General features: G+C 51.1%; 1 protein-coding gene and 1 pseudogene across 1 annotated transcript, besides 2 other annotated features; both read left to right on the top strand.

Moving 5' to 3' along the window:
• Tc00.1047053510853.120 (hypothetical protein, conserved) lies at window positions 1-1,706 on the top strand (the record flags this gene model as incomplete). The annotated part of the gene is made up of 1 exon (XM_809395.1): window positions 1-1,706. A coding segment is annotated over one exon (1,706 nt), but the record flags the coding sequence as incomplete, so codon positions are not given.
• Window positions 1-10,098: part of a sequence feature (areas not merged during assembly with more than two copies in the genome that could not be assigned to a particular haplotype) that runs on past the window's edge.
• Tc00.1047053510853.96 lies at window positions 5,652-7,841 on the top strand (annotated as a pseudogene).
• Window positions 8,325-8,361: a sequence feature (AT_rich).

The following is a 10,098-nucleotide window of genomic DNA, read 5'->3' as shown; positions in this document are numbered from 1 at the left end:
TTGCCTATCTCCCGCTCCATGCATCACTTGTATTGCGTGTAGTGGAAGTAACATCATCGACGTTTGAGGTGAATGAGGGTCTGGAAGAACAAATGCTCCTCTGCAATGTCTTCGAAAAGAGAGAGGCACCGTGTGGTTCTCACTGTTTCCTCCTTCGTGCAAAGGCTGACGCGACAGAGAAGACGATGGAGTTGTTTCCGGCGCTGTTTATTGTCAACATGGATTCCACCCGTAGCCTGTTTGTGCAGCACACCATTGGTTCCAAGGATACACTCAGGAGCGAGGTGCAATGGGTTAATCGTGTAGTTTTGCCGGCTGCGGGTGTGTTTCCCTACACATTTATTTCGTGCTACGGGTATGTGGACCTGTTTACATTTTCTTGGGAGGAAAATGGCGAGGCGTCTTCTTACTCGGCCCCGGTCGAGGCGGTATTTTCTTCAAAAACAGATTGGAGCGGTTTTGTGCAGTGCGGGCGGACGCAACACATGGTTCAAATACATAAAAAGGGCTTTGGTGATCCCGCCATGCTGGTGGTAAGTGGGCCCTGCAACAGGCCGCACCTGACACTCGTGAATTTTACGTCTTACACCTACCGTGAGGTTGGCCCCATGGGGGTGTCGTCTCCTTCTATTTTGTCGCTGGCAAGTAATGATTTGCTGCAGCTGTCTGGAGGGGACAAAGAGTACGTGTTGCGGTTGACTCACAACACCTCGACCGCTTTGGATGATGAGGTGATGGCATTTGTTCGACATCAGCAGGACGCTGTCACGGTCGTGTTGTCTCTGGTTCCACTGAATACAACTGTGTTGCTAAAAGACAACACATGTTGCACCATCAGCCCTCAAATGAAGGAGGAGATTGAAGATGGTTCAACTGGAACGAAAACTACGGTTCGTCTGGATGTTAAGGTCTCTTACTTATCCTTTATGATTCGTGATGACAAGGAGAGCTCGGTTCTCTTCACAGTGGAAAGTAGTGAGTTCTGGATGGTCCAACACTCCATGAAGTTAACGGCGCAGTACACAATGTCAAATGCGTCCATTCAGAGCACATATAAATCAAAAAATTGCCATGTGCTTAAACCGTTCTGTTTTGATATGACAGTGCGTGATGTGGAATTGTTGATCAATGCAATCTCCGCATGTTCGGCTCAGGTGAATGCAACACGGCTAGAGTTGGAATTATCCGATATCCTTTTGTATCAGTTTTACCAGCTGGCAGCACACTGCCAAGACAATTCATGGAAGACAATGAAGAAGAAAGGAAGTAAGGGTGGTGACGCAGGTCCAGCAATCGCCGTGCCATTCATTTCTCCATTTTCAAGGAACCGACGCATTGAAATCAATTCTGTGGTCATATGTGAGATCTGCGTCATTCTAACTTATGACAGGAGGGTGCGGCCTCCTGAAGATGTTCTTTTTCGTGGTTCGCCAATTGGGACGTTCATTCCATCCCTGCACCGTGCCACAATAAGGCTGCCTACTGTGCGTTTTCGCGACGTCTCCAGAAAAACGCTTATGGAGGTATGCAATATGGTGCAGGAGGTGTTGTTTTTTGAATTTCTGAAGCAAATTCCCAGTTTTATTTCAAGTGTTGTCCTCTTCCCGACGCTTTCTCCACTCGGCAATATTTTGACGCGCGTCGGGTCATTTATCTTTGGCTCTGGCGGCGCTTCTTCAGAGTTGCCGGGCGCGGCACTCATTTGACGGAAAAGAAGAGGCGAGGAGAATGAAAATCAAAGGCGCCGATGAATACTATATTCCTCTCCCCACACACAAACATATCTCACTTACTCATGAGAGCGGGTTGGAGATGAGGCGTCATTTCTACACAGAGTTTACGTCTCTGAGAAATTTGAACTGACATATCATGGAGCATTGGGAAATGCGGCGTTGCCTAATATTGCGTTTTTTTTTCTTTTTTATCCTCTACTCTTTGACAAAAGAAACTCAACGCCGCCGATTATTCTTAGCGAATGTGGCTGAGACAGACAAGTGGCGAACATCTTTTTTCGCCATTGACGATCTGTTCTGCGCCTGGCTGCCACAGCGAATTGTAGACGTTTACCCCGTACAATATCGCGAGATGATTCCTGCCGTCCGCCATGGCACGCCGCAGTCGTGCCAATTTGCTCTAAATTTACCCACTGGCTCTGCAGTGGGGTCTGCCGAGCGTGCCTCTGATGACGCGCTGTTCCTGAACCGTTTGATTGCCGCGTGGGGATACCGACTTGTGCCGCGCGCTTTTCAGAGCAACGGGGCCGCAGCTTTTCATTGGGCCAGCGAAGCACCGGGTCCCGTGTTGCGCCAAGCCTACATGCCACTGATGTGTCTGAATTGTGTCGCTGGCGGTGCTCATCATGATTGCCATTGCGCCTCATCATTGCAACAGGCGACCACCCGAAAGGAATAATTGCCAGGAATGAATTGTAAACGAAGCGCGAAAGCAAGAGGGCAAGAAACTGCGGGACACACTGGGGAAGTTGGAGTCCCGCAACTGCCATCAAAGTAAAGCGGGCGCGTGGTATGCGAAAACGTGTGCTCGGGAGCGTACGGCGGGTCATGACGCTCGAGAATGGGAATCGCCTCGATGGGCCCGGCTGCCCCCCGCATATTCCACAGGCCCGCCCCACGGAAATGAGACATGCGAGGGCAAGCGAGGGAACACATAAGAATGCTCTTTTTTGGGTGGGGTCCAGTGTTTTTTTGTGCTCCATCTCTTTTTTGCTCTTGCGTCTGCCACGCGCACGCCAAACGCGTTTTTTGCGAATGTTTGGCGCGAAATGTGCTGAAGTGCGGATGGCGTTTGGTCCGAGAAATCTGCTGCCCAACAATATTTCCATTGCTTTCCGGAGGCATCAGCGGATCGAACCTCAATATCGCTTGCTTGGTTGATTAGGATTCTGTGTGTGTGACGTGCACGCCACTGTTGCTGTTGCATGTGATTATGTCTCCTTCTCGGCGAATGAGCGGAGGGCGTTGGAGGCGCAAGCATCGCGGGTGATGGGCGATGTGCCTTTGACGAGGGATGCGCTTCTTTACCACGAATGATTTTACTTCCAGAAACGATCTGCATCACGGAGCAGGGGGTGTTGGAAGGTTTTGCAATGGTGTTTGAGGACATCACGTATGGATTGCCTTGGTATGTTTGTGGGTTGTTCATCATGATGACAATTGTGAATTCACAAAGGCGGACCGCGCAAACTGGACTTGTTGGCCGCGACGATAACCCGGTGTGAGAAAAGATTACCGGAATATTGAGAGCGATTTGTTGCATGTTGTTTTTTCTGGGCCTGCTGGCTAGTTACTCAGCGTCCTGTGCTGGGTGGAGAAGACGGTTTCTGCACTTGCAGCTAATTCCTTAATTCCCACCCTGAAATGGAAGCACGACTTTGTTTGGTGCCATGATAGGAACCATCGTTACGTTGGGCCCCTTTTGTATTTTATCATCCGCTGGGGCTGCTGAATGGAATAAAGCCATTTCCACACTGCCCTTGGTTTATTTATTGGTGTGTTATTGTGAGTGAATGTCGAGCGCAGTGTGCTTGGTGCCCTTTCTCCCTGCGGAGAAAGACTCAGTAGAAATTGAGCTTGACTGTTGCCTTCAATTCATTTTTTTTTTCTTTTGGAGTCCTTCAGAGCTCTGAAATCGCGACACAAATTTTCATTTCGTGAGGTGTTTATTAGAGAGTGCAGGAGCCGCATTGTGTACAGTTTCCTTTTGGATGGGTATTTTTTCTGTGCGATTATCCGTCTACAATGCCAAAGGCATGCTTCAACAGATGATTGTCCTTATGTGGCTGTTTCCGTTCTTGCTTGCCGTGGCCGATTGAGTGATGAAAGTTTAACCAGTGCGGCGGGGTTTCATGAAGGATTCATGAAGAGAATGGATTTGTCACAGAGGAATGTTTTGTTTGGACAAGTTCAATTCGTATATGGCCATTTGCGATGAAGAATTAAAAAGAAAAAAAAAAGGTCCGTGCTGGAATGGACTTTTCATTACGGGCTTTATGACTGTATTGGTGGTGCGTGCTTCTGAGCTTGCTCTTAATACTCTGTTAAAGGATTATCGGGGTGCGGGTGTTTGTTTTGAACATCGGGGTGCATTTGTGAATGACGGTCTTTTATTGACGCGACACAAGGGCCCAGAGCAGGTGTCGGTGACATATAAAAGGGTTTTCAGGACTTTGTTTGAGCATTTTATTTGTGTGGGTGACAAGAAGAGGAGACAGAAATACATAATCAAGGGGGCGGGGCTTCATCACGAAACAGACGGAACGGAAGGAATTTGTCAACGCATCGCGCTGCTTTTTTATTTTATTGTTTGTGGATTGGCTTTTTTTCTGTGGAAGAGGGTGCGTGCGAGCGGCAACTGTGCACCAGTGTGGATGTGATGGTGGTGAGGGAAACGGCATTTCTTTCCGGGATCACGGGTGAAAACGTGCTTTTGCGGAGCTGTGGGCATGGATGACTGGCGAGGGGAAACGGATGGAATGAGTTGGGGTTCGCGCATTCGTAGGGAAAGACCGCCATGCGTTTTTTTTGCGGGCGTTTATTCGTTGTTGTTTCCCTTTGATTAGGAGGGCGACAACGCTTTGCGACAACAACCTTCATTCATGCGAGGAATTATCTCCAATGGTGCTGTTGGGAACGCAATGCGGCCAGAAGAGAACAATCAAAAAGACCGTGAGTGTGGTGCGAGCACCCGAAGGGGAGACGACATGAACGGAGGTGGGCGGACGGAGGTATCGGAAGAGTTGACGGAAGAGGATACGTAGAATAAAGGGAGATGACATGCGTTTGGCGGTGCTGCTTTGCGATGTGCGAGGGAAGAGGAAAAACAGGTGCTTTCTGACATGCAGGTAAGTGTGCCACGGCCACCGATGAGTTCTCAGGGAGAGTGAAAGGAGGAAGGGAGACGGAGACTGTGCGCACCCGCTGCGGCGTGTGGTGCCACAGGATGCGATTGCCATTGTGAAGGATTCAACGGCCGTCATGCGCACAGCAGAGCGTCATCTGCATCTTTTTGCCTGCAGAGCCTGTAAGGGCTGCGAAGAGGTGCGGACGACCTCTCATCATTGGGGCGCTGAGGCCTTTTTCCCCTCTCTGCTCAGCGGGAGAAGCAACTCTTCCCGCACGTGATGTGCTGGTCTGCATCGATGCTCCCAACGGGGCATCACGCCGCCGTGCCGTTGCAGTGCAACTCTCGTATCCCTCACTGCACATGTGGCTCCCTGTCGCTTGCTTTGTTTGCAGGACCGTGGCCTGCGGTCCCCCATTGGGAGGCTGCTCACTTTTTCCCCTAATTTTTGTATGCTGTTGAGGGGTGCTGTAGAATAATGGCTGCGGGGATGGTGATGTTGTGTTTCGGTGTGAGTGTTTCAGGTGTGTACTGCTGTTGTGTTGCCTTTCTGCCGCTGTTGCCTGTTGCTCCCCACGATGAAGTAAGTTAATAACAAGCGCGAATTGCTACTGTGAAATTCGAGGGCACTGAAAGGACCAACAGCACACACACCGCCCACACACACACATATTTATATGGTCTCACGTGTTGCTGCTGTGAAGGCACCCCGCACACACAACCGTCGCCGCGTGACCGGATCCAGCGGAAGGAGGGGGGAAGGAAGAGAGAGTGAGCCGCAGAGGCCCAACATGTCCCGGCGTGTTTTTGCTTTTGCGGTACTCCTCCTCCTCGTCGTAACGATGATGTGCTGCGCCACCGGTGGAGCTGCGGCCACATCGACGGGGGAGAATTAAGTGATTGCGCGGCTGCCGTGGGTGGCCTTTATTTTTGTTCTGGGACGAACGCATTTGGAACCGAAGGGTGGGACTGGTGCAAGTGGAAGGAGGGATTCGTTTGGATCGCTCGCTCTTGTGGGTGTCGGTGGAGTGACGGTTGTCTTTGATGGGGGTTACACGACGCTTAGTGATAGCGATGGGGCACCGAGTGGGCTTTCTCATGCGGATATTGTGGCGGGTTCCACCTTTTTTGCGTGGAATTTGTTGTCTTTTTTTGGTGAGTTTAATAATAGCTGGAATACACACATCGTGTTGAGCACAGCGAATATAAAGGGTGGTGTAGGCTCCGCGTCCAATCCCACGACAATTGAGAGCGGCAATGGGGCTTTTCTTCGTGCGGGAAGCTAGCAAAAGTTTGGTACGAATGGTGGGTTCAATTGGGCATTGAGAGACCGTGATGTTTAACTGGTTGTGGGTGAATTCACGCAGCCCAATGACGGTAGACGGAGCGAGCTGATCCACTGGTGTGAACCCAAATTGCTGTGATCACAGATCATTCCCGAGACTCGCGAACGCGGCGCGGATGGATTGAAGTTTTTTGGCGGCTCAGGTGTTTTGGTGAATGGCACGCTTTTGTCCCCGTGATTGCGTATAATGACGAAAAAGACGATTTCTCCATGATCATCTGTTCGACGGACGGCGGCAGCAGCTGAGTGCTTTCAAAGGGCATTCTTCCTGCGGACTGCATTGACCTTCTCATTGCCGGGTGAGAGCTTGGACAACCTCTCGTGATTACTCATTGCTATGGGAGCCGGTACTGCAGAGTGCACGAGTCACGTGACAAGGGGACAATGTGGGTGGAATTACCCGGGGCAATTGCGGGCGTATGGGCCAATTCACAATCGGGTAGTTGGGACATGAGCTTGCGTGTGGGAGCCATTGTCACTGCGACCGTTGGAGGAAAGAGCGTCATGCTGTAGGCTCGGAAATTGAGCTCCCCGTGGTGGGAGAGTGAGGCCCATGCGCTCTACGTTTGGGTGACTGACAGCAACCGCGTGTTTTGTGTTGGACCGGCTTCTATGGACGCTGCTGTGAATAAGCCGATTGCCAACGCCCTGCTGTACTCGGATGGTGCGTTGCACCTTGTGGAAGCAAGGCACAATGAAGGGAAAAGCAGCCTGTTTCCTGCCTCCCCTGACGGAGGAGCTGCGGATGATCACTTCCATCCCCCGTAATTGGGCGGACGTGGACGCTTCCTTCTCCGCGTCGCCTATAAGTACGGTGGGTCTGGTTGGATATCTGCCCAACGCAGGCACTGCCAACACGTGTATCGACGAGTGCCGTTGTGTGATTGCAACGATGACGAATGAAAAGAATGCCACAAATGGGCTTCAATTCGCAGGGCAACATTGCCCCGTGAACCGTTGGAAGGATAATAATCATTGTGGCTTTGTGAATTACGACTTCGCTCTTGTGGCGACGGTGGCTATTCGCGAGACACACGCAGGCGTCAAGAGTATCCCTTTGATTGGCGCGAAGGAAGCAGGCCGCACTGTGCACTTTTGGCTGTCGCACAGCCATGAAAGGAGTAGGGGGGTGATGTTCAACGCAAACAAACACACCGGCTTTTGGGAGTTGAACAAACAATAACGAGTGATGCTCACGCTGCAGGACCGGCAACAAGGCCTTCGTATAGATCAATGGTGAGTGTGTGTGGGATGCTGAAACGACATCATCATCGGGAAAGGGGCCACGCGCGAATTCACACTTTTACATTGGAGGGGATGGAAGCAGTGCAAGCGACACAGGGAGCCAAAACAAGTATGTGACAGTGACGAGTGCCTTTTTGTACAACCGCATATTGACCAGGGAAGAAGCCGCAAAAGTTGGTGTCAGCAACCTTGCTTTTCCAGAGTCTCTTTCTGGGAAATGCTTGAAGGGCCTGATGATCCAGCGGGAACTGGCAGTGGCTCCAAAGATGGAAACGCCTCTCAGCTCACGAACGACACTTTTTTGGAGAAGGGCTCTAGTGGCTACGGCACGGTGCGTGTGTGTGTGTGTGTGCCTCGGATCTTGTTGCTTCTCCTTCTGGGGCTGTGGGCATTGCAGCTCTCGGCTTTGTGAGACGGTGGGAGTGGAGCCGCGGCTCTCCGTGGAAAAGAGTGTGCAGCTCCTCAGGAAGACTCAATGCACTCCGTTGAGGACTTTTTTAATCCCTTTTGTTTTCACCTCTGGATATAATGTGCTCCTGGTGCTTTGTTGGGGGGATCAGAACCCCTGCCTTTTTACTACTTTTTTAATTCATTTTTCGTTCTCCGCTAGCTGCACACTCTCATGAGTGACGTGTTTCCCCCTGTTTTATTTGCTTTTGTTGCACCGCACGCGGTGCCGGCCTCATTGCTGTGCGTCCCGCGGACTGTACAAAACGAGGGGCGGAGGAAGAGGCCGAGTGCCTCATGAAATGTGAGGGATTTCGTGTGGACACGTGGAACACTGCGATCTTTTTTTTCTCTCTGTAAGAAACATATGGAGATGCACAATTCCTGCTGCGCTGAGGGATACATGAAATGAAAGTCTACTGAGGCGATTTTTTTTTTCTTTATTATTATTTATTTATTTATTTCTGCTGAACCTACGCCTTTTTTCTTGGTTTTCTGTATTTGGCAATTCGCTGCGGCTTGTTTTATTATTTGCTGTGTTGAATGCCACTATGTGTCTTTGTGTCCCATTGGGTGTCCCACTGCTAGCTGTGCAGTTGACACTCCCTCATCACTTTTTCTTTTCTGCTAGAAGCATCGATAGTCCGCGACGATGATTGTTCTTGTTCCCCATTGCGATGGTACGAGGGTGACTGGGCGCCCTGATGAGTGCGTTCGGAGGGGAGCGGATGGTGTGCGCCGTGCCTCACTGTGAGTGTGGGGCGCCATTCACCACGACCTGCTGTGAGGCGTAACGCTATTCCTTCGGGGCAGAGGTAAGTAAAGCACTGTGGTGGAATTGGATGCGCCTCGTTCCTCTTGTTGCGGCCGTGGGTGTGCTGTTCGCATTGCTGTTTTGCGGTACGATGTGGATGGCGGTGCTTCTGCGTGTGCCTTCTTGAATGCACTGTGCGGCGGGATTCTTTTCTCCATGTCCTTGCCCTTTTGTGAGTGTGGGTGGCTGTCGACCTGCCCCGAGCATTGGGGTCCTCCACACACGTCTGGCTCATCTTGGCAGCCTCTCGCAGCGTCCATGCCTCGTGACAGGGAGCGAGGCAGGAGTGGCGTGTTTGCTCCTGCTATAGACCCACCAACTTTTGAGGAGTTGGAGTGAAACTAAAGGGGACAAGCGTGTGTGTCTTCACCTTCTTGCGGGAGGACGCGCAGCGGTTGGTTTTCTTTTGTTTGTTTTGTTCGGTCGCTGTGTCTGTGTTGACGTTATTTGTTTTTTTTTCTCCAGAGTCATTCATTGTGCGATTTTCGCGTGTTTGGTGTCCAACGTTTTCAGCGCCGCCAAATGGGGTGTTGCGCAGGATCGGAATACATGGATGTTCAAGAGCATTGTATCGCTCGCCCGTAATAACACACACGCACACAGTTTCAGTGAGTCTGACACGCCGCGTTCTTCAGAACTGTCGAATTCACCTGTGGGACATCACTTCATTTGCGGCGTCGGGAAAGTGAAGTAAATGGAGAGATATGCCGAGAACGCAATGCTCCTCCATAATACCACAGGCTGGCGGCGACAAGGATCAGAGAGCTTCTACTTAACATTAAGAAGAGGGCAGCGCTCTGATGATCCGGTTTTGCGCTTTAGGAACCTCTAATGTAGTGTACACCGTGTGGGCCTTTTTGCTGCGGATATGCAGAAGGGTGATGTGGGGTGGAATTATTGTTGAAGGCAGCACGGACGCCGCCTGACCTTTATTGGAGGGATGCGTGCTGTTATTCCGTGCTTCCTGGCCTGCGTTGTCGCACTCATGCTTTGAGTGCGGATGGCCACAGTAGTGGAGCTGAATACGGTTCAATGTGTGTTACTCACGGGGTTTGCGCGACACATGTTTTTTGTTGGGCTTCCCAAAGGAGGGGCGCATCGCCGTTGCGTAATTCCCGCGGCAGTTCATTACCCTGCAACTGTGCGTGCCGCCGTCCGCTGCGCCACTGCAAGTCTTCGCCTTTGTGTGACATGGGGAGCGTGACTGCTGTGGCGGTGGTCGAATGTTTCCGAATTGGTGCTTTTGGTGATTTCACTTAGAGCGCCGAGCAGCGAGGGGCTACACACGCCCAGGAGGTGGGAGTGTGTGCTGCAACCGCACTTGCGATTCGCAGTTGGGATGTGACATGTTTCTTTGGTATTTTTGTTTTTGGTGATATGCGGGGCA

Source organism: Trypanosoma cruzi, genomic scaffold (assembly GCF_000209065.1).
Source record: "Trypanosoma cruzi strain CL Brener 1047053516921 genomic scaffold, whole genome shotgun sequence".
NCBI classification, from domain to species: Eukaryota; Euglenozoa; class Kinetoplastea; order Trypanosomatida; family Trypanosomatidae; genus Trypanosoma; species Trypanosoma cruzi.
This window is presented reverse-complemented; position numbering and strand designations above follow the sequence as displayed.